The following is a 27,636-nucleotide window of genomic DNA, read 5'->3' on the forward strand; positions in this document are numbered from 1 at the left end:
TGTATGTTTTCACAACTTACGTTGGTCCCTACCGTGGTGTTGGAGGTGTTACCCGGGCCTTCTCGTGATTGTTACACGATTTTGGCCCCCGAAGACCAATTTTCAAGCTTAAGTGTTTGAAAAGTTCATTTTTTGACATAGTTTTCAAACCGGGAGTCCCGTGCTAGTTCTGTAAGTTTCCACAACCTACATTGGTCCCTCCCGAGGTGTTTGAGGTGTTTCCCAGGGATTCTCATAACGGTTATACGATTTTGGCCACCGATTGGATTCTCAGTGTGAAAAAAGTGTTTTTTTCGACTTAGTATTGAAACCGGAAGTCCCATGCTATTTTCGCAGGTTTTTCACAACTTACATTGGTCCCTCCTTATGTGTTGGAGGTGTTCCACGGGCCTTCACGTGGCTGTTACACGATTTTGGCCCCCCGAAGGCCAATTTTCAAACTTAAGTGTTTGGAAAGTGCATTTTTTGACTTAGTTTTCAAACCGGGAGTCTCATGCTAGTTCTGTAAGTTTCCACAACTTACGTTGGTCCCTCCTAAGGTATTTGAGGTGTTCCCCGGCCCTTCTCTTGACTATTACACGATTTTGGCCCATGATGGACTATTTTCAAGTTTAAGTGTGAAAAAAGTGCATTTTTCGACTTAGTTTTCAAACTGGGAGTCCCGTGCTAGTTCCATATGTTTCCACAACTTACATTAGTTCCTCCCGAGGTGTTTGAAGTGTTCCCCAGCCCTTCTCGTGACTGTTACACGATTTTGGCCCCCGATGGCCTATTTTCAAGCTTAAGTGTAGAAAAAGTGCCTTTTTGGACTTAGTTTTCAAACCAGAAGTTCCGTGCTAATTCTGTAAGTTTCCATAGCTTACATTGGTCCCTCCCGAGGTTTTTGAGGCCTTCCCCGGGCCTTCTCTTTACTGTTACACTATTTTGGCCCCCGATAGCCTATTTTCAAGCTTATATGTGAAAAAAGTGCCTTTTTAAACTAAGTTTTCAAACTGGGAGTCCCCGTGCTCATTCCATAAGTTTTCACAACTTACATTGGTCCCTCCCGAGGTGTTTGAGCTGTTCTCCAGCCCTTCTCGTGACTGTTATATGATTTTGGCCGCCAATGGCCTATTTTCAAGCTTAAGTGTGAAAAAAGTGCATTTTTCGACTTAGTTTTCAAACCGGGAGTTCCGTGCTAGTTCCTTAAGTTTTCAAAAATTACATTGGTCCCTCCCGAGGTGTTAGAGCCCAGGCCTTCTCGTGACTGTTACACGATTTTGGCCCCCGATGGCCTATTTTCAAGCTTAAGTATTCGAAAAGTGCATTTTTTGACTTAGTTTTCAAACCGCGAGTCACGTGTTAATTCCGTAAGTTTCCACAACTTGAATTGGTCGCTCCCGAGATGTTTGAGGTGTTTCCCGGGCCTTCTCGTGACTGTTACACGATTTTGGCCTCCAACGGTCTATTTTCAAGCTTAAGTGTGACAAAAGTGCATTTTTTCGACTAAGTTTTCAAACCGGAAGTCCCGTACTAGTTTCGTAAGTTTCCCCAAGCCATCTTGTGACTATTACACGAACTTGGCACCCGATGGCCGATTTTCAAGTGAAAATGTGAAAAATGTGCCTTTTTTGACGTAGTTTTCATATCAGAATTCCCGTGCTAGTTCCGTAAGTTTCTACAACTTATGTTGGTCCCTCTTGAGGTGTTGGAAGTTTTTCCCGGGCCTTCCCATGACAGTTACACGATTTTAGCCCCCGATGACCTATTTTCAAGCTTAAGTGTTGGAAAAGTGTATTTTTTGACTTAGTTTTCAAACCGGGAGTCCCGTGCTAGTTTCGTAAGTTTCCACAACTTAAATTTGTCCTTCCTGAGGTGTTAATGTTTTCCTCGGGCTTTCTTGTGATTGTTACATGATTTTGGCCACCGATAGCCAATTTTCAAGCCTAAATCTGAAAAAATTGCCTTTTTCGACTTAGTATTCAGACCAAAAGTCCCGTGTTAGTTCTTTAAGTTTTGAAAACTTACATTGGTCTCTCCCAAGGCGTTTGATGTGTTCCCTAGTCCTTCTCGTGACTATTACACGATTATGTCCCCCGATGGCCTATTTTCAAGCTTAAGTGTTCGAAAAGTGCCTTTTTTGACTTAGTTTACAAATCAGAAGTCCCGTGATAATTCCGTAAGTTTTCACAACTTACATTGGCCCCCCTCGAGGTGCTTGAGGTGTTCCTTGGGCCGTTTCGTGACTATTACACGATTTTGGCCCCCGATGGCCTATTTTCAAGTTTAAATGTGAAAAAAGTGCATTTCTTGTCTTAGTTTTCAAACTGGGGGTCCCGTGTTAGTTTCGTAAGTTTGCACAACTTACATTGGATCCTACCCAGGTATTTAAGGCATTCCCCGGTCCTTCTCGTAACTGTTACACGATTTTGGCCCCCCGATGGCCTATTTCCAAGTTTAAGTGCGAAAAAAGTGTCTTTTTCGATTTAGTTTTCAAACCAGAAGTCTCGTGCTAGTTCTGTAAGTTTTCACAACTCACGTTGGTCCCTCCTGAGGTGTTGGAGGTGTTCCGCGGGCTTTCTCTTGACTGTTACACGATTTTGGCCCCTGATGGCCTATTTTCAAACTTAAGTGTTTGTAAAGTGAATTTTTTGATTTAGTTTTCAAACCGGGAGTCCCGTGTGAGTTCTGTAAGTTTTCATAACTTACATTGGTCACTCTTGAAGTGTTTGAGGTGTTCCTCGAGCCTTCTCGTGATTGTTACACAATTTTGGCCACCGATAGCCAATTTTCAAGCTTAAGTGTGCAAAAAGTGCCTTTTTCGACTTAGTTTTTGAAGCTTTGAATAATCAGCTTAGGGTATGATGAGATATCACCCCTTATTTATACATGAAGATTAGGGTTTACAAACAAGACAATTACAAGATGATCCCTGAGGGCATCACAATGATTACAGACCCAAGTGCCTTTCGGCTAATAAAATACTAAGACTTTCGGTGATTATAATATGCCAACACTCCCCCTCAAGCTGGTGCGAAGATATCTCTCATGCCCAGCTTGCCTAATATGTCATGAAACGGTTTATTCCCAATTCCCTTGGTGAGAATGTCAGCAAGTTGTTCACCAGACTGAACAAAAGGAGTACAAATGGTACCACTAGTGAGTTTTTCCTTAATGAAGTGGCGATCAATCTCAACATGTTTTGTCCTGTCATGTTGAACTGGATTGTGAGCAATGTTGATGGCGGCCTTATTATCACAATATAACCGCATGGAGTCCGTCTGAGCAATACCTAGATCACTCAACAATAATTTGATCCATAAAAGTTCACACACACCTTGTGTCATAGCTCTAAACTCAGCTTCTGCACTTGACCTGGCAACCACATTTTGTTTCTTACTCCTCCAAGTAACTAGGTTGCCGCCGACAAATGTGCAATACCCCGACGTTGATCTCCTATCAGTTACTGACCCGGCCCAGTCAGCATCTGTATAGGCTTCTACACGAAGATGGTCATACTTTGAAAAATACAGACCCTTACCAGGAGCAGACTTCAGATACCTCAAGATTCTCATGACAGCCTCAAAGTGAATCTGATGAGGAGCATGCATAAACTGACTAACTACACTGACAGCAACAGCAATATCAGGACGGGAGTGAGATAGGTAAATGAGCTTACCCACTAATCGTTGATAGCTCCCCCTATCCACAACTTCTCCTCCTTCATCATCTCCCAATTTTTGATTGGGTTCCAGTGGGGTGGCACATGCCTTGCAGCCAAGCATCCCAGTTTCCTTCAACAGGTCAAGCACATATTTTCTCTGTGAGATAAATATCCCATCCTTAGAGCGAGCAACTTCAATTCCCAGAAAATACTTCAAGCTTCCCAAGTCTTTGATTTCAAATTCTTTGGCTAAGTATTTCTTCAACAGAGGTATTTCCTCACTATCATTGCCTGTAAGAACTATGTCATCTACATAAACAATAAGCGCTGTAGTCTTACCGCATGAGGAATGTTTCACAAACAATGTGTGATCTGCCTGACTTTGTTTGAAACCATATTTAAACATAGCCTGAGTGAATCTTTCAAACCAAGCCCTTGGAGATTGTTTGAGACCATATAATGACTTCCGAAGTTTGCATACTTTCCCTTCTGTTTGATGATCCTCAAAACCCGGAGGAATGTCCATATATACTTCTTCTTCGAGGTCACCATGGAGAAAAGCATTCTTGACATCAAACTGATAAAGCGGCCAATCTAGATTAGCTGCGAGAGAGAGAAGTACTCTGACTGAATTCATTTTAGCCACGGGTGCGAAGGTCTCCTGATAATCAATGCCATATGTCTGAGTAAACCCTTTTGCCACAAGTCTTGCCTTGTAACGCTCAATAGACCCATCTGCTTTGTGTTTCACAGTATATACCCATTTACAGCCCACAGGTCGTTTGCCCGTAGGTAACTCAGTCAATTCCCAAGTGCCATTCTTTCTAAGTGCTTTCATTTCCTCAATCATGGCGAGTTTCCACTCAGAGATAGCAAGAGCATCCTGAAAATGGTTAGGAATGCTAACAGAGGAAATATTGGACACAAACGCTCTATATGAGGATGACAAATGAGAGTATGATACAAACTGTGAGATAGGATGTTGAGTACAAGATCTCACACCCTTCCTTTTGGCAATAGGAACCACGTCCTCGAGAGTGGCCTGACCGACCTCCTCGAGAACCTGACCGATCACCTCGACCCCCAGATGGAGTCCCATGAAGCTTCCAACATGTCTCACGAGTATGCCGCGGCTTCTTGCAATAATCACAGAATACAGACTCCTTAGCAGCAGACGGAGGAGGCAGACTCCTTAGCAGCAGACGGAGGAGGCAGGCTGAGGCCATCTCGAGGAGTAGAAAGTAATGCGGAACGGTCAGTAGAGACAGGGGACATCATAGCTGACCGACGACTTTCCTCATTTTGTACATAGGCAAATGCCTCCTGTAGTGAAGGAAGGGTGTCCATACTCAGAACTCGACCCCTAACTGGATCATACTCTATATTTAGGCCGGCCAAAAATTTAAAGACCCGTTCCCGAGCAATGAACTTTTTGTACCCGACAGAATCAGTAGGGCAAACGGGCTTATAGTCTTCCAGGTGGTCAAGGCGTTTCCAGCCGTTGGTGAGGAAAGTGAAGTACTGAAGAACAGTCTGCTCCCCCTGAAGTGTGCTTTCAATAGAGCGACGCAACTCAAAGGCCTGTGAAAAATTTCCTTTGCGAGAATAGGTAACAGCCACAGCCTCCCAAATGTCCTGGGCAGTCTCCATAGATAAGTAGCCCTCACCAAGTTCTGGAACCATCGAATGGATAAGCCAACTCATAATCAAAGAGTTAGTAATCTCCCATTGGTCATAACCTGAGTCAGTGGTACTAGGTGCCTGTATCCTGCCATCAACATACCCCATCTTTCCTCTGCTTTTCAAAAACAAAGTCAAACTTTGAGACCATGCTAGGTAGTTCTGACCATTAAATAGAGAGGTGGTGATTTTCAGACTAGGGTTGGGATTCTCAGTCATGGTAGTAGGTAGAATGAGACTCTCACTCTTTGGTGTTTGAGACGAAGAGGACACACTAGTAGTGGAATCTGTCATGGATACAATACTACCAAACCCACAACAAACTAGTAGAAATCACAAACCCGGAAGGTGGTAGTGAGATAACAGGCACAATGACCACTATAAAGACATAACAAAAAATTAAGAAATGATGATTTTTTTTTTTTTTTTTTTTTTTAATATATATATCTATATATATTTTTTATTTCATTTTATTTTATTTTATTTATTTATTTATTTTTATTTTTTTTTTATTTTTTTTTTTATTTTTTTTATTTATTTTTTATTTATTTTTTTATTTATTTATTTTTTATTTTTTAAATTGATTTATTTATACATGTCTTTATATATATATATAACTATATATCCTGATATATATATATAAATAGAGCCGGATATATATATATAGTTATATATATATATATATATATATTTATAGACCACAGTGATCAGAGGCTGAGGACGAACAGAGAAGACGAGCGACGAAATGGCTGGAGGAGGTCGCCGAGCTGCTGTGCTGTCGGTCGAGTGACGATCGACAGAGGAGGTCGACGAGGAAGACGGCTGAGGAAGACGAGCTAAGGACGAACAGAGAGAGAGAGTTGACGGCCGACGATGGTGACGATGAGCTGGCGACGGGGACGATGAGCTAGCGATGGTCGATGATGGGCGACGATGGCGACAAAGAGAGAGAGAGCTGAGGAGATGAGGAGATTGACTGAGGAAGACGGTTGAGGAGATCGACTGAGGAAGAGCGACTGAGGAAGACGGCTAAGGCAGATCCACCCAGGTAAGCTTCGAACCCTAGAGTGTTGTTGGTGAATAGGTCTGCCAACGAGGGTGAGCCGAAACCCTATAGGTTCAGCTCTGATACCATGAAGCTTTGAATAATCAGCTTAGGGTATGATGAGATATCACCCCTTATTTATACATGAAGATTAGGGTTTACAAACAAGACAATTACAAGATGATCCCTGAGGGCATCACAATGATTACAGACCCAAGTGCCTTTCGGCTAATAAAATACTAAGACTTTCGGTGATTATAATATGCCAACAGTTTTCATTCCGGAAGTCCCGTGTTAGTTCCGTAAGTTTCCACAATTTACGTTGTTGGAGGTGTTCCACGGGCCTTCTCTTGACTGTTACACGATTTTCACCTCTGATGGCCTTTTTTCAAACTTAACTGTTTGGAAAGTGAATTTTTTGACTTAGTTTTCACACCGGGAGTCTCATGCAACTTCCGTAAGTTTCCACAACTTACGTTGGTCTCTCCTGGGGTGTTTGAGGTGCTCCCCCGAGCCTTCTCTTGACTGTTACACGATTTTGGGCCCCGATGGCCTATTTTCAAACCGGGAGTTCTGTACTAGTTCCATAAGTTTTCACAACTTACATTGGTCTCTCCTGAGGTGTTGCAGGTGATCACCAGATCACCAGCCCTTCTCGTGACTATTACACGATTTTGGCTCCCGATGGCCTATTTTCAAGCTTAAGTGTGGAAAAAGTGTCTTTTTGGACTTAGTTTTCAAACTGGAAGTTCCGTGCTAGTTCCGTAAGTTTTCACAACTTACATTGGTCCCTCCCGAGGTGTTTGAGCAGTTCCCCTGGCCTTCTCTTCACTGTTACATGATTTTGGGCCCTGATGGCCTATTTTCAAGCTTAAGTGTGAAAAAAGTGCTTTTTTGGACATAGTTTTCAAACTACGAGTCCCATGCTAATTCCATAAGTTTCCACAACTTACACATTTCCCTCCCGAGGTGTTTGAGGTGTTCCCCAGTTCTTCTCATGACTATTACACGATTTTGGGCCCCGATGGCCTATTTTCAAGTTTAAGTGTGAAAAAAATGCCTTTTTGGACTTAGTTTCCAAACCGGAAGTTCCGTGCTAGTTTCGTAAGTTTTCACAACTTACGTTGGTCCCTCCCGAGGTATTGGAGGTGTTCGCGAGGCCTTCTCGTGAATGTCACCGCGATTTTGGCCCCCGATGGCCTATTTTCAAGCTTAAGTTTTCGAAAAGTGCATTTTTTTACTTAGTTTTCAAACCGGGAGTCCCGTGCTAGTTCTGTAAGTTTCTTCAACTCAAATTGGTCTCTATCGAGATGTTTGAGGTGTTTCCCGGGACATCTCGTGACTGTTACACGATTTTGGCCCCCCGACAACCTATTTTCAAGCTTAAGTGTGAAGAAAGTGCCTTTTTCGACTTAGTTTTCAAACCGGAAGTCTCGTGCTAGTTCCGTAAGATTCCATAAGTTACATTGGTCCCTTTTGAGGTGTTTGATGTGTTCCCCGGGGCTTTTCGTGACTGTTACAGGATTTTGGCTCCCGATGGCCAATTTCCAAGCTTACGTGTGAGAAAAGTGTCTTTTTGGACTTTGTTTTCAAACCATGAGTTCCGTGCTAATTCTTTAAGTTTTTATAAATTACGTTGGTCCCTCCCGAGTTGTTCAAGGTGTTCCCCGGGCCTTCTCGTGACTGTTGCACGATTTTGACCCCCGATGGCCTATTTTCAGTTCGAAAAGTGCATTTTTTGACTTAGTTTTCAAACCGGGAGTCCCGTGTTAGTTCTGTAAGTTTTCAAAACTTACATTGGTCCCTCCCGAAGTGTTTGAGGTGTTGCCCGGGCCATCCCGTGACTGTTACACTATTTTGGCACCCGATGGCCTATTTTCAAGCTTAAGTCTGAAAAAAGTACATTTTTTGACTTAGTTTTCAAACTGGGAGTCCCGTGCTACTTCCGTAAGTTTTCACAATTTGCATTGGTCCCTCCCGAGGTGTTTGAGGTATTCCCTGGGCCTTCTCATGACTTTTACACGATTTTATCTCCCGATGGCCTATTTTCAAGCTTAAGTGTGAAAAAAGTGCTTTTTCGACTTAGTTTTCATAGCAGAATTCCCGTGCTAGTTCCGTAAGTTTCCATGACTTACGTTGGTCCCTCTCGAGGTGTTGGAGGTGTTCCCCGGGCCTTCTCGTACCTGTCACACGATTTTGGCCCCTGATGGCAAATTTTCAAGCTTAAGTGTTTGAAAAGTGCATTTTTTGACTTAGTTTTAAAACCGGGAGTCCCGTGCGACTTTCATAAGTTTCCACAACTTACATTTTTCCTTCCTGAGGTGTTTGATATTTTCCTCGGGCCTTCTCGTGACTGTTACACAATTTTGACCCCCAATGGCCTATTTGCTAGTCCCGTGTTAGTTCCATAAGTTTTGAAAACTTACGTTGGTCCCTACCGAGGTGTTGGAGGTGTTCTTCGGGCATTCTCGTAAATGTTACACGATTTTGGCCCGCGATGTCCTATTTTCAAGCTTAAGTGTTCGAAAAGTGCTTTTTTCGACTTAGTTTTAAAACCAGAAGTCCCGCGATAGTTCCGTAAGTTTCCACAACTTACATTGGTCCCCCCCGAGGTGTTTGAGGTGTTCCCCTGGTCTTCTCGTGACTGTTAGACGTTTTTGGCCTCCAACGACCTATTTTCAAGCTTAAGTGTGAATAAAGTGCCTTTTTCGACTTAGTTTTCAAACCGGAAGTCCCATGCTAGTTCCGTACGTTTCCAAAACTTACATTGGTCCCTCCCGACGTGTTGGAGGTGTTCCCCGGGTCTTCTTGGGATTGTTACACGATCTTGGCCCCCGAAGGCCTATTTCCAAGCGTAAGTGTTAGAAAAATACATTTTTTGACATAGTTTTCAAACCGGGAGCCCCGTGCTAGTTCCGTAATTTTTCACAACTTACATTGGTCCATCCAGAGGTGTTTGATGTGTTTCCCGAGAGTTCTCGTGACTATTACACGATTTTGGCCCCCGATGGCCTATTTTCAAGCTTAAGTGTGAGAAAGTGTCTTTTTGGACTTAGTTTTCAAACCGCGAGTCCCATGCTAGTTCCGTAAGTTTTCAAAACTTACATTGGTCCCCCCCGAGGTATTTGAGGTGTTCCCTTGTCCTACTCGTGACTGCTACACGATTTTGGCTCCCAATGGCCTATTTTCAAGCTTAAATGTGGAAAAAGTGCATTTTTTGACTTAGTTTTCAAATTGGAAATCCCATGCTAGTTCCGCAAGTTTCCACAACATACCAACCCTCCTAAGGTTTTTGAGTCGTTCCTCCAGCCTTCTCGTGACTGTTTGACATTTTTGGCACCCCGATGGCCTAGTTTCAAGCTTAAGCGTGAATGAAGTGCCTTTTTCGACTTAGTTTTCAAACCGGAAATCCTGTCTTAGTTTCATATGTTTCCACAACTTACGTTAGTCCCTCCCGAGGTGTTGGAGGTGTTCCCCGGGCCTTCTCGGGATTGTTACACGATTTTGACCCCCGATGGCCTATTTTCAAGCTTAAGTGTTAGAAAAGTGCATTTTTTGACATAGTTTTCAAACCGGGAGTCCCGTGCTAGTTCCGTAATTGTACACAACTTACATTAGTCCCTCCCGAGGTGTTGGAGGTGTTCCCCGGGCCTTCTTGTGACTGTTACACGACTTTGGCCTCCGATGGCCTATTTTCAATTTTACGTATTCAAAAAGTGCATTTTTTGACTTAGTTTTCAAAGCGCGAGTCCCATGCTAGTTCCGTAAGTTTCCACAAGTTGAATTGGTCCCTCCCGAGATGTTTGAGGTGTTCCCCGTGCTTTCTCGTGACTGTTACATGATTTTGGCCCCCAACGCCTATTGTCAAAGTGTGACAAAGTGCCTTTTTCAACTATGTTTTCAAACCGGAAATCCTGTGCAAATTCCGTAAGTTTTCACAACTTACATTGGACCCGCCGGAGGTGTTTGATGTTTTTCTCGGGATTTCTCGTGACTGTTACACGATTTTGGCACCCGATGGCCTATTTTCAAGATTACGTGTGAGAAAAGTGACTTTTTGGACTTAGTTTTCAAATCAGGAGTCCCGTGCTAGTTCCGTAAGTTTAGACAACTTACATTGGACCCTCCTAAGGTGTTTGATTTGTTGCCTAGTCCCTCTCGTGACTGTTACCCAATTTTGGCCTCACGATTTTGCCTATTTTCAGTCCTAAGTGTGAGAAAAGTGTCTTTTTTGACTTAGTTTTCAAACCGAGAGTCCCGTGATAGTTCCGTAAGTTTCCACAACTTAAATTGGTCCCTTCTAAGGTGTTTGAAGGGTTCCCCCGGCCATCTCGAGACTATTACACGAACTTGGCACCCGATGGCTAATTTTCAAGCTTAAGTGTTAAAAAAGTACAATTTTTGACTTAGTTTTCGAACCAGGAGTCCCGTGCTACTTCCGTAAGTTTCCATAACTTACATTGGTCCCTCCTGAGGTGTTTGAGGCGTTCCTCGGGCCTTCTCGTGACTGTTACACGATTTTGGTCCGCGAAGGCCTATTTTCAAGCTTAAGTGTGAAAAAGTGCATTTTTTGAGTTAGTTTTCAAACCGTGAGTCTCGTGCCAGTTCTGGAAGTTTGCACAACGTACATTGGCCACTCCTACGGTGTTTGAGGCATTCCTAATCCTTCTCGTGACTGTTACACGATTTTAGCACCCGATGAACTATTTTGAAACTTAAGTGTGAAAAAAGTGTCTTTTTCGACTTAGTTTTCAAACCGGAAGTCCCGTGCTAGTACGTAAGTTTTCACAACTCACGTTGGTCCCGCCCGAGATGTTTGAGGTTTTCCTAAGGCCTTCTCGTGACTGTTGCACGATTTTGGTGCCCGATGGCCTCTTTTCAAGCTTAAGTGTTAGAACAGTGTATTTTTTGACTTAGTTTTCAAATCGCGAGTCCCGTGCTTGTTCCGGAAGTTTCCACAACTTACATTGGTCCCTCCCAAGGTGTTTGAGGTATTCCACGGTCCTTCTCGTGATTGTTACACAATTTTGGCCACCGATGGCCTATTTTCAAGCTTAATTGTGAAAAAAATGTCTTTTTCGACTTAGTATTCAAAGCGGAAGTCCCGTTCTAGTCCCGTTCTAGTTCCGATGGTTGATGTGTTGCCCAGGCCTTCTTGTGACTGTTACCCAATTTTGGCCCCCAATTTTGGCCTATTTTCATTCTTAAGTGTGAGAAAAGTGTCTTTTAGGACTTAGTTTTCAAACCAGGAATCCTGTGATAGTTCTGTAAGTTTCCACAACTTAAATTGGTCCCTTCTAAAGTGTTTGAGGGGTTCCCCCGGCCATCTCGTGACTGTTACACGACATTGACACCCGATGGCTAATTTTCATGGTTAAGTGTAAAAAAAGTGCAATTTTTGACTTAGTTTTCGAACCAGGAGTCCCGTGCTACTTCCGTAAGTTTCCACAACTTATATTGGTCCCTCCCGAGGTGTTTGAGGCGTTCCCCGGGCCTTCTCGTGACTGTAAGACGATTTTGGTCCTCGATGGCCCATTTTCAAGCTTAAGTGTAAAAAATGCATTTTTTGAGTTAGTTTTCAAACCGTGAGTCCCATGCCAGTTCTGAAAGTTTGCACAACGTACATTGGCCACTCCTGCGGTGTTTGTGGCATTCCCGATCCTTCTCGTGACTGTTACACGATTTTGGCACCCGATGGACTATTTTTAAACTTAAGTGTGAAAAAAGTGTCTTTTTCGACTTAGTTTTCAAACCGGAAGTCCCGTGCTAGTACCGTAAGTTTTCACAACTCACGTTGGTCCCGCTCGAGGTGTTTGAGGTGTTCCTAGGGCCTTCTCGTGACTGTTACACGATTTTGGTGCCCGATGGCCTCTTTTCAAGCTCAAGTGTTAGAAAAGTGCATTTTTTGACTTAGTTTTCAAACTGCGAGTCCCATGCTTGTTCCAGAAGTTTCCACAACTTACATTGGTCCCTCCCAAGGTGTTTGAGGTATTCCACGGTCCTTCTCGTGACTGTTACACAATTTTGGCCACCGATGGCCTATTTTCAAGCTTAATTGTGAAAAAAGTGTCTTTTTCGATTTAGTATTAAAAGCGGAAGTCCCGTTCTAGTTCCGTAAATTTTTACAACTTACATTGGTCCCTCCCGAGGTGTCTGAGCTATTCCCCGGGCCTTCTCGTGACTGTTACACGATTTTGGCCCCCGATGGCCTATATTCAAGCTTAAGTGTGAGAAAAGTGCATTTTTGGACTTAGTTTTCAAACCGGGAGTCCCGTGCTAGTTCCATAAGTTTAGCCAACTTACATTGGACCCTCCCGAGGTGTTTGATGTGTTGCCCAGGCCTTCTCATGACAGTTACACAATTTTGGCTCCCAATTTTGGCTTATTTTCATTCTTAAGTGTGAGAAAAGTGTCTTTTTGAACTTAGTTTTCAAACCGGGAATCCTGTGATAGTTCTGTAAGTTTCCACAACTTAAATTGGTCCCTTCTAAGGTGTTTGAGGGGTTCCCCCGGCCATCTCGTGACTGTTACACGAACTTGGCACCCGCATTTTCAAGCTTAAGTGTCAAAAAAATGCAATTTTTGACTTAATTTTCGAACCAGGAGTCCCGTGCTACTTTCGTAAGTTTCCACTACTTACATTAATCCCTCCCGAGGTGTTTGAGGCGTTCCCCGGGCCTTCTCATGACTGTTACACGATTTTGGTCCCCGATTGCCCATTTTCAAGCTTAAGTGTAAAAAATGCATTTTTTGAATTAGTTTTCAAACCGTGAGTCTCGTGCCAGTTTCGGAAGTTTGCACAACGTACATTGGCCACTCCTGCGGTGTTTGAGGCATTCCCGATCCTTCTCGTGACTGTTACATGATTTTGGCACCCGATGGACTATTTTTAAAACTTAAGTGTGAAAAAAGTGTCTTTTTCGACTTAATTTTCAAACCAGAAGTCCCATGCTAATACTGTAAGTTTTCACAACTCACGTTGGTCCCACCCGAGGTGTTTGAGATATTCCTAGGGCCTTCTCGTGACTGTTACACGATTTTGGTGCCCGATGGCCTCTTTTCAAGCTTAAGTGTTAGAAAAGTGCATTTTTTGACTTAGTTTTCAAACCGCGAGTCCCGTGCTTGTTCCGGAAGTTTCCACAACTTACATTGGTCCCTCCCAAGGTATTTGAGGTATTCCACGGTCCTTCTCGTGACTGTTACACAATTTTAGTCACTGATGGCCTATTTTCAAGCTTAATTGTGAAAAAAGTGTCTTTTTCAACTTAGTATTCAAAACAGAAGTTTCATTCTAGTTCCGTAAGTTTCCACAACTTACATTGGTCCCTCCTGAAGTGTTTGAGCTGTTCCCCAGGCCTTCTCGTGACTGTTACACGATTTTGGCCCCCGATGGCCTATATTCAAGCTTAAGTGTGAAAAAAGTGTACTTTTTTACTTAGTTTTCAAACCGGGAGTCCCGTGCTAGTTTTGTAAGTTTTCACAACTTACATTCGTCCCTCCCGAGGTGTTGGAGGTGTTCTGCGGGCCTTCTCGTGACTGTTACACGATTTTGGTCCCCGATGACCTTTTTTCAAGCTTAAGTGTTAGAAAAGTGCATTTTTTGACTTAGTTTTCAAACCAGAAGTCCCGTTTCCACAACTTACATTAGTCCCTCCCGAGGTGTTTGACATACCCCCGGGCCTTCTCGTGACTGTTACACGATTTTGGCCCTCGATGGCCTATTTTCAAACATAAGTGTGAAAAAAATGCATTTTTTTATTTAGTTTTCAAACTGTGAGTCCCGTTCTAGTTCTATAAGTTTCCGCAACTTATATTGGTCCCTCCGAAGGGGTTTGAGGCATCCCCAGGCCTTCTCGTGACTATTACACGATTTTAGACCTCGATTGCCTATTTTTCGACTTAGTTTTGAAACCGAAAGTCCCGTGCTAGTTCCATAAGTTTTTACAACTCACGTTGCTCGCTCCCGAGGAGTTGGAGGTGTTACCCGGGACTTCTCGTGACTGTTACACGATTTTGGCCCCCCATGGACTATTTTCAAGGTTAAGTGTTAAAAAAGTATATTTTTTAACTTAGTTTTCAAACCGGGTGTCCCATGTCAGTTCTGTAAGTTTTCACAACTTACATTGGTCCCTCTCGAAGTGTTTGAGGTGTTCCTCGGACCTTCTCGTGACTGTTACACGATTTTGGCCCCCAATGGCATATTTTCAAACTTTAGTGTTTAGAAAGTGTATTTTTTGACTTAGTTTTCAAACCGGGAGTACCATGCAAGCTCCGTCAGTTTCCACAACTTATATTGGTCCCTCCCTAAGTGTTTGAAGTGTTCCCCGAGCCTTCTCTTGACTGTTACACTATTTTGGCTCCTGATAGTCTATTTTCAAACTTAAGTGTGAAAAAAGTGTCTTTTTCGACTTAGTTTTCAAACCAGGAGTTCAGTGCCAGTTTCATAAGTTTCCACAACTTACATTGGTACCTCCCGAGGTGTTAGAGCTGTTCCCCAGCCCTTCTCGTGACAGTTACACGATTTTAACTCCCGATGGCCTATTTTCAATCTTAAGTGTGAAAAAAGTGCCTTTTTGGACTTAGTTTTCAATCTAGAAGTTCCGTGCTAGTTCCGTAAGTTTCCACAACTTACATTGGTCCCTCCCGAGGTTGTTTGAGGTGTTCCCACAACATACCAACCCTCCTAAGGTTTTTGAGTCGTTCCTCCAGCCTTCTCGTGACTGTTTGACATTTTTGGCACCCCGATGGCCTAGTTTCAAGCTTAAGCGTGAATGAAGTGCCTTTTTCGACTTAGTTTTCAAACCGGAAATCCTGTCTTAGTTTCATATGTTTCCACAACTTACGTTAGTCCCTCCCGAGGTGTTGGAGGTGTTCCCCGGGCCTTCTCGGGATTGTTACACGATTTTGACCCCCGATGGCCTATTTTCAAGCTTAAGTGTTAGAAAAGTGCATTTTTTGACATAGTTTTCAAACCGGGAGTCCCGTGCTAGTTCCGTAATTGTACACAACTTACATTAGTCCCTCCCGAGGTGTTGGAGGTGTTCCCCGGGCCTTCTTCGACTTAGTTTTCAAACCGGGAGTTCCGTGCTAGTTCCTTAAGTTTTCAACAGTTACGCTGGTCCCTCCCGAGGTGTTAGAGGTGTTGCCCAGGCCTTTTCGTGACTGTTACACAATTCTGGCCCCCAATGGCCTATTTTCAAGTGTAAGTGTTCGAAAAGTGCATTTTTTGACTGAGTTTTCAAACCGCGAGTCCCGTGCTAGTACCGTAAGTTTCCACAACTTGAATTGGTCGCTCTCGAGATGTTTGAGGTGTTCCCCGGGCCTTCTCGTAACTGTTACACGATTTTGGCCCCTAACGGTCTATTTTGAAGCTTAAGTGTTCGAAAAGTGCCTTTTTCGACTTAGTTTTCAAACCAGAAGTCTCGTGATCGTTCCGTAAGTTTTCACAACTTACATTCGCCCCCCCAAGGTGCTTGAGGTGTTCCTTGGGTCTTTTCGTGACGGTTACACAATTTTGGCCGCCGATGACCTATTTTCAAGTTTAAATGTGAAAAAAGTGCATTTCTTGTCTTAATTTTCAAACCAGGGGTCCCATACTAGTTTCGTGAGTTTTCACAACTTACATTGGATCCTCCCCAAGTATTTAAGGCGTTCCCCGGTCCTTCTCGTGCTGTTACACGATTTTGGCCCCCCGATGGCTTATTTTCAAGCTTAAGTGTGAAAAAAATGCCTTTTTCGACTTAGTTTTCAAACTGCGAGTCCCGTGCTAATTCCATAATTTTCACAACTTATACATTTCCCTCCCGAGGTGTTTAAGCTCTTCTCGTGACTGTTACACAATTTTGGGCGCCGATGACCTATTTTCAAGTTTAAGTGTGAAAAAAATGCCTTTTTAGACTTAGTTTCCAAACCGGAAGTTCTGTGCTAATTCCGTAAGTTTTCACAACTTACGTTGGTCCCTTCCGAGGTGTTGGAGGTGTTCGCGGGACCTTCTCGTGACTGTTACACGATTTTGGCCCCTGATGGCCTATTCAAGCTTAAGTTTTCGAAAAGTGTATTTTTTTACTTAGTTTTCAAACCAAGAGTCCCGTGCTAGTTCCGTAAGTTTTTTCAATTTAAATTGGTCCCTATCGAGATGCTTGAGGTGTTCGCGGGGACTTCTCGTGACTGTTACACGATTTTGGCCCCCCGACGGCCTATTTTCAAGCTTAAGTATGAAGAAAGTGCCTTTTTCGACTTAGTTTTTAAACCAGAAGTCCCGTACTAGTTCCGTAAGATTCCAAAACTTACATTGGTCCCTTCTGAGGTGTTTGATGTGTTCCCCAGGCCTTCTCGTGACTGTTACCCGATTTTGGCTCCCGATGGCCGATTTTCAAGCTTACATGTGAGAAAAGTGCATTTTTGGACTTTGTTTTCAAACCGGGAATTCCGTGCTAGTTCCTTAAGTTTTTATAAATTATGTTGGTCCCTCCCGAGTTGTTCGAGGTGTTCCCTAGGCCTTCTCGTGACTGTTGCACGATTTTGACCCCCGATGGCCTGTTTTCAGTTCGAAAAGTGCATTTTTTGACTTAGTTTTCAAACCGTGAGTCCCGTGATAGTTCCGTAAGTTTCCACAACTTGAATTGGTCCCTCCCGAGATGTTTGAAGTGTTCCCCGGGCCTTCTCGTAACTGTTACACGATTTTGGCCCCCCAACGGTCTATTTTTAAGCTTAAGTGTGATAAAAGTGTCTTTTTCGACTAAGTTTTCAAACCGGAAGTCTCGTGCAAGTTTCGTAAGTTTCCACAACTTACATTGGACCCTCTACAGGTGTTTGATGTGGTCTCCGGGCCTTCTCGCGACTGTAAACGATTTTGGCCTGCGATGGCCTATTTTCAAGATTAAGTGTGAGAAAAGTACCTTTTTGGACTTAGTTTTCAAACCGGAAGTCCCATGCTAGTTCTGTAAGTTTCCAAAACTTACATTGGTCCCTCCCGAGGTGTTTCCCGAGCCATCCCGTGACTGTTTCAAGATTTTGGCACCCGATGGCCTATTTTCAAGCTTAAGTCTGAAAAAAATGCATTTTTTGACTTAGTTTTCAAACTGGGAGTCCCGTGCTAGAAGTAAGTTTTCACAATTTACATTGGCTCCCGAGGTGTTTGAGGCATTCCCCAGGCCTTCTCATGACTTTTACACGAATTTGTCTCCCGATGGCCTATTTTCAAGCTTAAGTGTGAAAAAAGTGCTTTTTCGACTTAGTTTTCATAGCAGAATTCCCGTGCTAGTTCCGTAAGTTTTCATAACTTACGTTGGTCCCTCTCGAGGTGTTGGAGGTGTTCCCCAGGCCTTCTCGTAACTGTTTCACGATTTTGGCCTCCGATGGCATATTTTCAAGCTTAACAGTTTAAAAAGTGTATTTTTTAACTTAGTTTTCAAACCGGGAGTCCCGTGCGACTTCCGTAAGTTTCCACAACTTACATTTTTCCTTCCTGAGGTGTTTGATATTTTCCTCGGGCCTTCTCGTGACTGTTACATGATTTTGGCCCTCGATGGCCTATTTTCAACCTTAAGTATGAAAAAAGTGCCTTTTTCGACTTTGTATTCAAACCGGAAGTCCCGTGCTACGTAAGTTTTGAAAACTTACGTTGGTCCCTACCGAGGTGTTGGAGGTGTTCTTCGGGCGTTCTCGTAAATGTTACAAGATTTTGGCCCGCGATGTCCTATTTTCAAGCTTAAGTGTTCGAAAAGTGCCTTTTTCAACTTAGTTTTAAAACAAGAAATCCCACGATAGTTCCATAAGTTTCCACAACTTACATTGGTCCCCCCCGAAGTGTTTGAAGTGTTCCCCTGGCCTTCTCGTGACTGTTAGACGTTTTTGGCCCCCGACGGCCTATTTTCAAGCTTAAGTATGAATAAAGTGCCTTTTTGGACTTAGTTTTCAAACCGGAAGTCCCGTTCCAATTCCGTACGTTTCCACAACTTACGTTAGTCCCTTCCGAGGTGTTGGAGGTGTTCCCCGGGCCTTCTCGTTACTGTTACACGATTTTAGCCCCCGATGGCCTATTTTCAAGCTTAAGTGTTAAAAAAATGCATTTTTTTGACATAATTTTCAAATCGGGAGTCCTTTGCTAGTTTCGTAAGTGTACACAACTTACATTGGTCCCTCCCGAGGTGTTGGAGGTGTTCCCCGGGCCTTCTCGTGACTGTTACACGATTTTGGCCTCCGATAGCCTATTTTCAATTTTACATGTTCGAAAAGTACATTTTTTTGACTTAGTTCTCAAATCGCCAGTCCTGTGCTAGTTCCGTAAGTTTTCACAACTTGAATTGGTCCCTCCCGAGATGTTTGAGGTGTTCCCTAGGCTTTCTCGTGACTGTTACACGATTTTGGCCCCCAACGGCCTATTTTCAAGCTTAAGTGTGACAAAAGTGCCCTTTTCGACTAAGTTTTTAAACCGAAAGTCCTGTGCAAGTTTCGTAAGTTTCCACAATTTACATTGGACCCGCCAAAGGTGTTTGATGTTTTCCCCGGGACTTCTCGTGACTGTTCCACGATTTTGGCCCCGATAGCCTATTTTCAAGATTAAGTGTGAGAAAAGTGCCTTTTTGGACTTAGTTTTTAAACCGGGAGTTCCGTATAAACAACACAAAATACCTCATCTTGTTTTTGTGGCATTTGCAGCAATTCCATCCCATATCATGAGTGTGGTCATTTTGCATCTCAAGGCTTGACATTGTTAACATGTTAAATTCATCATTTTATTCGTACCCATTTCACGCTATTCTCGAAGAGTAAGACAGATTGTCCCTTTAAGTAATTTAGGAAATAAGATGGAAGGTGTCCCTCAAAAGGTCTACTAAATAAATGAATAAACAAAAGAACCAACCCTTCAATACAGAATTTCAAGCACTCCTTCTATTACTTCCATCAAAGATAACCTTGATTATATAAAATATTATGATCCCACTGAAGAGACAGTGTCACATGCCTGCTGAGTACTAAAATATTATATTTTTCCCAAGTCACCAGAATCCTAGTTTAGCAGTCATCTCCAGAAGCACAGAGAATTGTCTTTTTATAGTACCATGTTGTAGAAAAACCATAAGAAAAATAAATAATTGGACACTTCAAACCATTTGGCATTTTGGACTATTGCAACTTCCTATAATTGTAACAGAGAAATATACCACCTTGGCATTATTATAAATGGTCAAAAATAAACAAAATAAACAGTTTGCAAATGATCCTTTTCACTTTAGAACCATTAATTATAGCATTCGATTTCTAGTTGTCAATTGTTTTATTATTCCACATTTGGTCCTCACATTCCCTACATTGGTGTGTCCTACCTTCTTTGATGTTCAGATTTACATTGGTATAAGGATTTTGGAACGAGGCCTAAATCTTTGAAGCTTTTAATCCATCGGTTTTTCATTCATCATAATTGATCAAAATGAATTGTGTCTACATGGGCAACACTTGGGGCTCAATAAATCATTTAGAATCTGATAGATATGGACAAAGACAAAAAGCTTTGGTATTTCACTCTCATGTGTTCTAGGAATGAAGGTTGTAAAACATGTAGATATAACCAGGCAACAACGAATTAATACTATCACTTACTTCATGATCTGGAAAGGCCAGAGAAAGGACACGAACAGCTTCATCGTCCCACTTCTGGTCCCCAAATTGCGGTGTGATAATACCTCCATTTGCAATGTAGAAGTTCACATAAGAAGAAGCAGCAATCCTTGATCCCGGAAGTCGTGGTTTAGCCTCACCATTCTGTTCTCAAAACATCAGCAATATGAGGACCTAATGTATTTGATTTACGTCTCACATGATTAATAGAACACATAAAATAAAGCACAGGAAATAAACATCAAGACAACAGGAGATAATCGCATACGCGCATTCTCAGAGAGGTTAACTAAATTTACAAAATTTACAATGTCTCCTTTTTGTCAGGAGTCAACATAACAGCTTACATGAAAGAGTATATATATTGTAAAGGAGACAAAAACTCATGCAAACACCTTAATTCTTGATATTTACTTGCATGAGTATGTGTGCACATACATATACATACCGACACACATAAAGTAGCATGGCCTTCATGAGAATTTCTTCGAACACGTGATTGGCAAAATAATATGATGTTTTTTGTTTTTTCATATTACAAGATGGAGATGAGAAAGATGAAAGAGAGTAGAAGAATAAGATAAGACAGGAGACGAGAAGAACAATGAGATAAAATAGAAGAAGGATATAATGACGAGAGAAAAGATAGCAAGAAAGTCAAGGACAATGAATAAGACAGAATATAAATATATGAAAAATGGAGATATAAGAGAACAGGGGAAAATGAAGAGTGAAGAAGAGAGAGGGAGGTAAAGACGAGAGAAACATCAATCCTAATTTTAAGGATGAGAAGAGAACCACCACCTGAGAAGAGAGATTAAGGATGAAAAAGCAACAGCAACACAGAGAGGGAGAGAGATCCATCTATCAAATCTAATTTTATTCATGCAAGTGATGCCAAATTCGTTTTACAACAATAGAGCCTATTTATAGGTTGTGTAGTCAGTAGATAATCATGAAAATGTGTGGAAACTTTTACAAACCAATCCTAATTCCTACCCAACATAGATACCTAAAAAGACTCAAGTCTTATCACTAAAGCCATTAAAAGTCCTAAAAGAAAGAAAATATAAAAATATTAAATCAAAGACAAAGTACTTAACACTAGTAATCAATTTATCATCTTCTCGTAGGTCTCGCATCGACTAGATTATGTTATTCCCCCTCTTGCTGGAGGAAAATTTACCACAAGTTCTGCAGATTGGCATTCCTAAAACTAGTAAATTTCGATCTCCATCAGTAGTATTGCTCACTAAACATGAGCATAACATCTCAAAAAATGTAAATTTACTTTTCAGTTAGTGGATAAAGAGTAGCCAGAACGGATACAGAGTTGTGACAGTAAAATTCTAAGAATCATGTTTACCTGAATTAATCCTGCTGCCTCTTCATCTGTCATGTAAAGTGGCCCAGGTACATGAAGTTTAATAATTTCTAGTTTTCTACCTTTAGCGTCGGTAACATGAGAGAGAACAGAAAAGGCTTCCACAGATCGCTCATACTGAGGATCTGATTCATCATTAGTCCAGGACAACAAAGCCGCACCAGGCTTCACAAAACAGCACAAGTTGTCAATATGACCATTAGTATCATCATCACCTGCAAAACACCATGTTAAAGGCCTTGGTTCAATAAAAATATATTGTTTAAACTTTGGTCTTTTTTATTTTTTCCTCTTAAGTAATCAATAGGAAAAGCTTCAACGATGAGGCAGCAAAAAGCACAAACATGTTGGAGAGAGTAACTCTAGCAACTTCTATATAAAAACTTTTATTAAAAACGTCGTCAAATTAGTACACATTAATGTCAAAATCAACATTATTGATCCCATATCCTCGTAGGAAAATAGATAAGATGATGAGGATTCAGAAGGCACAGGATGAAGATAAATATGTAGTTGCAATAGATAGGGAAACTTCATTTCCTTGCATAAAGTTTTTACTCTCAAAGCTTGCTATCCTGCATAGACCAAGGGTCAAATAATGGGTACCAGAATTACATCTTTCTGTTTCATCTATTTCTGAACTGCAACTAGGAAACATATATTAGCAGGATTCATAAAGTATCGGTATTATGGTCCATCCTAAATATGTAGTCACAACCGTCTTACCAACTCTATTCCTTCGCCTCTCACTGTTGTCCACAACCCCTAAATAATTTCAAAACTTTCAAAACCAAAAATCACAAAGGAGTTGAGTCATTCTCCCACTAAAGCAGTGCTAGATTTTGTTGTATTTGTTCTAAGGATTTTTAGAATGGAGGAGTTTTCCAGCAAGCCCAAAATCTCTCAAGACTGCAGTGTCCATATAGCAATTCCTCTCGTTCCTTACTGCATTTCCTTTGCAAAATATATAAATAACCATCATTTTTTTGTCAATATTTTTCCTTTTCAACACAAAGCAGAAATTTTATATACAATAAATGCACAAAATACAGAAAAAAAAAATTATATATTAAAACATATTTAAAGGCAAAATTATGTACATTATACCTTTGGAAATTTGAAGACAGCTAATAGATAAACAAAAGTCAAGTTAACGCCAGAAGAATGCTTGAGGTATTGACATATTGATTATACATACCTCAAAAATATTAACTTGCTAAATGGCAAGATATGAACAACAGGTATCATATATAGCAAGATACAAGGGAAACGAAAATATCAGGTTTGTCTATATTTAACTTCAGAATTTTGTATCCCTTCTAAGTTCTAGGTATCAACATCAGAACACACAACTTTTCATACCATATAACATAAGCAACAGCCTGGGCTTGAAATTTCCAAAAAAATAAAACCCTATGATTTATATCTTTCTCGATATGCAAAAAGTCAAGCACTTGGCATGAGCCCATTGCTCGAAAGGATTGCAGTTCAAGTTACTGATCATCACAACACCTACCCAAAGAATGCAAAAATTGTAGCAGATACCAAAAATTGCAAAGTTAAACTCTTATTTGATCAAATCCTAGAACTACGGTTCCAGCAGAAACTCTCTATACAACATTAATTTCATGTTCGTATGCATAATTGCACACCAACGCATCATTTTTAAGCATGAGAATGCTTCATCATCATCCTGATGAGAAAAATAGCCACATAGACCAACCAAATTAAAGAAATAACTAGATTGCCAGGTAGACCAAAAAATATGGATGAAATATACAGAAAGGGCATCTCAAATTTTAGTGCAAAATATTTATACATGTGTGCTTAATATTCAAGGTGAATGGGTACCAAATAATCCATGAGGCAACCAAATAATCTTCTTGACTCCAAGATATGCTTTAAGTTCATCCTCAACTTGCTCTTTAGTCAAATGAAGGTTCCTGTTTTTATTCAAGAGGCACTCCTCGGTAGTAAGACAAGTCCTTGAAGGAAGGAAACAATTTATGAACAAATCTGAAATATGCAATATTCAAAACCATAAGAGTACAGCTAGAAATCTAGTTTTGAAATGTGTTTTGTGTAAACAAACTATACAGTGATGCATTAGTTGATGAGACAAATAGAATATGACCTAAAGAATCATTACAGAAAGAAGAATAATAAGCAGAGGATTGATGAAGGTTCATTATTGGAAGAGAAGAAGGAAAGGAACTCCTATGGCCCCTTTAATAATAAAAATAGTGAGCTATCATCAAGCATCACCCTAATAGATTTTATATTCCTTGTGTTATTAGATTATAATATATTACTATTCTAGAGATTTCGGTTTGGAGATTGGGAACATGTGCTTTGAAATATGTCACACTTCATTCCAAAACATAAAATTTAATGATCTAAAGTGATCCATAAAATGTATTTATTCCTAAACTTTTTTAAAAAAAATAAAATAAAATGTATTTTTTCACATAAATATAATGAGAAAAATTGTAATCAAAATTGGTTTCCAAAAAAGTTCAAGCCTGATCTATGAATCACCAAATAATCCCTTTTTTTTAGTTCAATGTTGCCCTATAATCCCAACATCTAGACTGTACTAACACGAAGTGTCAGTACAACTTACATTGAGGGAATTCCAAGGGTATCAAGAACTATCCATGGTGTTTTTTCCAAATCAGATTCACCTATGGCGGTAGTGACAGAGATATCATTTCTTCGTAGACAATGAAAGTGATTTTAATAAGCAGCTAGAATAAGGCACTACATTACTCGGCTAATGTAACCCCTTCCTGCTCCATCCCTCCCTGCCCAACGTCAATTGTTTGTCCAATAATGCTACTACAAAAGATTCTTAGCTTTTCATTCATAAGAAATGAATTTTAAGACCAAGGCCTATTAAAACAAAGGAGCAGCTATATTACACAATTCTGGTGCATTCTAAGCAACCAAAAGGCAGGTAATTATCTTCTTCTATTTCTCTGTATACGTATCATTTTGTTTAAAGTGGCTTATGAACACTTAACAAACTACAGCTGAGGTGGTAAGAAATGGAATTTGTTAAAAACTATTTTATGCACTTGTAATATCTTGAATATCTTGAATAAAGAAAGGGGGATCAACTTTGTACTAGCCTCCAGTATAAAAAATTTAAGCAATCTCTTCGCCAGCTATACATGTGCATATGTTATCATATATGTACGAATGAATGAATTGGCGAGAGAAACAACCAAATGTTCTTCAAGTATAAATGTATCAATTAAAAAAGGCCAAACATGGCCATGTATAATTTCCTTGTAATGTAAAACACGATACCTTCTCCATCTACGTGAATGGCTCCACCTTCAAGAATCGTAGAGTGAGGAAACCTAGGAACTCTCTCGACTTCCAGAATCTAACAGTTAAAGAAAAAAGTTTGAGAGAATATAAAAAGGAGTGTACTCTCCACACACACACACATGCACACGCGCACGCACACACAAAAAAAACATGTAAAAAATTGAAACAAACAACTTTCTAACCTTCCTTGCCGCATGAATATCAAGACTCCAGTCTTTGTAACAACCTTCATTGATACCTAGAAATTTCAAACCAATCAAAGTGCAATTACTTTTATTTAGACAGATCAATAGAATAGAATTTTACTTTTCTCAAAGCAAAAAACTATACAGCAATAATAGATGGAAACTGATGCTATTTGTTAGTAACTAAACCAAAGTATAGGCGATGATATCAAGTATCAAGCAACACTTAATCAGGACAATGATTAGCAGTATTTTGTGGTTCCAGCGCAAGGGTAACCCAACTACTGGACAAGAAAAAGCTTTGGAATCTTACAATTGATTATTGTTCAAAAGCATCATTATTTACAAATATGCATCAGTTATCACTATTCCAGCAAGGAAGCAATGGTTGAATCATGTTTGCATACACTCGATAAATTGCTGAATAAATGGATTGCTAAAAAAGAGTAGTTACAAGTTATACGATTCATTAATTCTCGCCAAAAACCCAACTGTTGGGCACTTCAAGAAAGTTCTAAGGGAATATTAAATAATTTAACATAGTAGAAATTATAAATACATATTCTACAACCTAACCTCCATAGCTATTAAAGTTCCAATCAATTCCGGCAAGCATCCGCTCCAAGTTCCCCAAACTTGATTTGCCGTCTCTTACGACAAACTACCCAAACAGATGTCATCATTTTAGACGTTAAAATAAACTTTTCAGTCCATAACAATATCAAGAAAAGCATTACCAATAAGAAGGAAGATACTCACAGTTGCTCCCAATTTGCTAAGCAGTCACACAAGGAGGGTTCTTTCCATTCTAGTTTCTCCCAATATGTATTATTATTTCTTCTATGATTTTGCTAAGCAGACACAAATGAGGAATAAAATGATTGATATTTGCTCCCAATTGGTATTATTTCTTCAATTGTGATTTTGAGGTTGGAGCTAGTCCTAGGCATTTGTACATCAACTTCTCAGCACACCAAAATCCCATCCAATCAATTTCCATTTGATTCAAATTCTTGTTAGCCCTCCAACACATAGGAGAATATAATGATTGATGTTGGCCCTCCAGTACTAGTAAATCAATGACAGCCTAAGTTTTCTAATCCAAGATTAAATAGTCCATTTCTCGCATATAGCCCATTTCCTGCGGTATAGCCCATTTCCCGCGTTTCAAATATTAAAATAAAATGAACTTCAAATTAATTAATTTGTGGGTTTTTTTTATTTATTTTTTATTTTTTATTATTATTTTGATCAATCACATTATGTTGTCACACATGCATACATGCATCTATTTATGCGATAAGTTTCAAATTTGATGTAATTGCCTTATGAAAGTAAGTTATACTAATACCTTGCAAAACAACAATAGCAATGGCATCAGAATCAATCTTCTTTAGATGGAAGTTGATATTATTTTTATCAGAAGAATAAAAAATTTGGTAGTATTCAAAGTAGATGATTTTTTTTATGCATCCTTGGAATATATATCTTCTTATGTTGAACTTTTTCCGGTACAGATGAAGAGTGCATCAGAGACAAAACAGAGCAAGAACAGGGGCAGGACAGTGCGACCGAAGAGTTTGAAAAAAATGATGCCCAATTCTCTGACTCGGCAAAGTTAGAGGAGATAGGAAAATCATTGAGCATGAAAAGGGAGGAAGGGAAAATTAGGGCACTCTCGGGACATGTATTCAATTTCCAGGGCAAAAACTTAAGAATTCACATTCCACTGACTAACCCATCTCGAACATTCTCATCCTTGGAATAGTCTAATTTAGAAGCCAAATTGAACACAAAAATGAATATATAACACAAAGAGAATCAAATTCTACAGATATAAGTTGAGAATTCAAACAACTAAATTTGGCACAATTAATATGTATATATGTAAATATATAGCACATATTATGTATGTAAAATTACTAACCTTGTCAATTGTGGCGAAAATGGACATGTTCTTGAAATCCCTCAACCTGAGCCGTGACCTCCCAATCCCAATCCCCAGCCGCTGAATCAGCGCAGACGACATCCGGGTGGGGTGGATGCCGCCACAGCAGGAAGAAGCGATTTCCTCTCAACCAAACTGGCCCGGCGGCTTAAGGAGGAGGTGGAGGGGCTCTCACAGTACTGCTCATCATCATCGTCATTTTCTCCGGTGATTTTTTCCCGGTGGTAGCGGCGTCGTTTTGCCAACTGCGAAAGCTCTTTCTTCGCAGTGGCCTTGTCTTTGGATCCCGAACCCACTCCCGCAAATTTCCTTAGCAGTTCATCTGATGAAGCCTTCACTCCCACTGCCCATTCTAGAGAGAGAGAAACCCTAACCAAAACTTTTCAGAGAACGATAGGCAGAAAGCGGATGTGAGCTTAATCGTAATGAGGAGAGAGGAGGATAAAAAGATGTAAGAGGAACGTTTGTCTCCATTGCAATTTTGTGAGAGAAATGTGCCGTTGGGCGGGGGCGGGGGCGGGGGCGGGGGCGGTGGTGAATATAGCCGTTGTTGGGTTGGGAGGATACAAAACAATAACAATTAGGGCGTTGGGTTAGGGGCGTTAGGGTTAGGTTCCTCTAGAGTGAATGTGATGGATCCGATACGTGTCCCACTGATGGAATGAAAGGTTGAGATTAATTCTTGTCAAAACGATATTATTTTGATGGGAGAAAATTATAAATAATAATAATAATAATAATAATGAAGAAAAAAGAAAAAACATGAATAGAATGAGAAATATGCTTCAAACTGTA

The 27,636-nt window shown here is 40.7% G+C and overlaps 1 protein-coding gene across 23 annotated transcripts in view; it reads right to left on the reverse strand.

Moving 5' to 3' along the window:
- The window catches only part of LOC114318161 (agmatine deiminase), a 55,610-nt gene extending 28,227 nt beyond the window's left edge, over nucleotides 1-27,383 (reverse strand). For 10 of the 23 annotated variants that reach the window (XR_014349721.1, XR_014349733.1, XR_014349732.1 and 7 more), the window contains exons 1-7: nucleotides 26,821-27,379; nucleotides 25,470-25,554; nucleotides 24,891-24,946; nucleotides 24,685-24,763; nucleotides 23,224-23,388; nucleotides 21,355-21,587; nucleotides 19,971-20,132 (exon numbers count right to left, since the gene is read on the reverse strand). Coding sequence is in view for 5 of the 23 variants with exons in the window: in XM_082903697.1 (XP_082759823.1) it covers nucleotides 19,971-20,132; nucleotides 21,355-21,587; nucleotides 23,224-23,388; nucleotides 24,685-24,763; nucleotides 24,891-24,946; nucleotides 25,470-25,554; nucleotides 26,821-26,922 (882 nt within the window). In the remaining 18 variants the exon portion in view is untranslated. Of the gene's footprint in view, nucleotides 1-19,970; nucleotides 20,133-21,354; nucleotides 21,588-23,223; nucleotides 23,389-24,683; nucleotides 24,764-24,890; nucleotides 24,947-25,469; nucleotides 25,555-26,820 lie in introns of all 23 variants that reach the window. The other 13 variants (XR_014349724.1, XR_014349722.1, XR_014349723.1 and 10 more) reach the window with 7 other exon arrangements.
- Nucleotides 27,384-27,636: the final 253 nt, after the last annotated feature.

This window comes from Camellia sinensis, chromosome 13 (genome assembly GCF_055761805.1).
Source record: "Camellia sinensis isolate YWXY chromosome 13, ASM5576180v1, whole genome shotgun sequence".
Taxonomy (NCBI): Eukaryota; Viridiplantae; Streptophyta; class Magnoliopsida; order Ericales; family Theaceae; genus Camellia; species Camellia sinensis.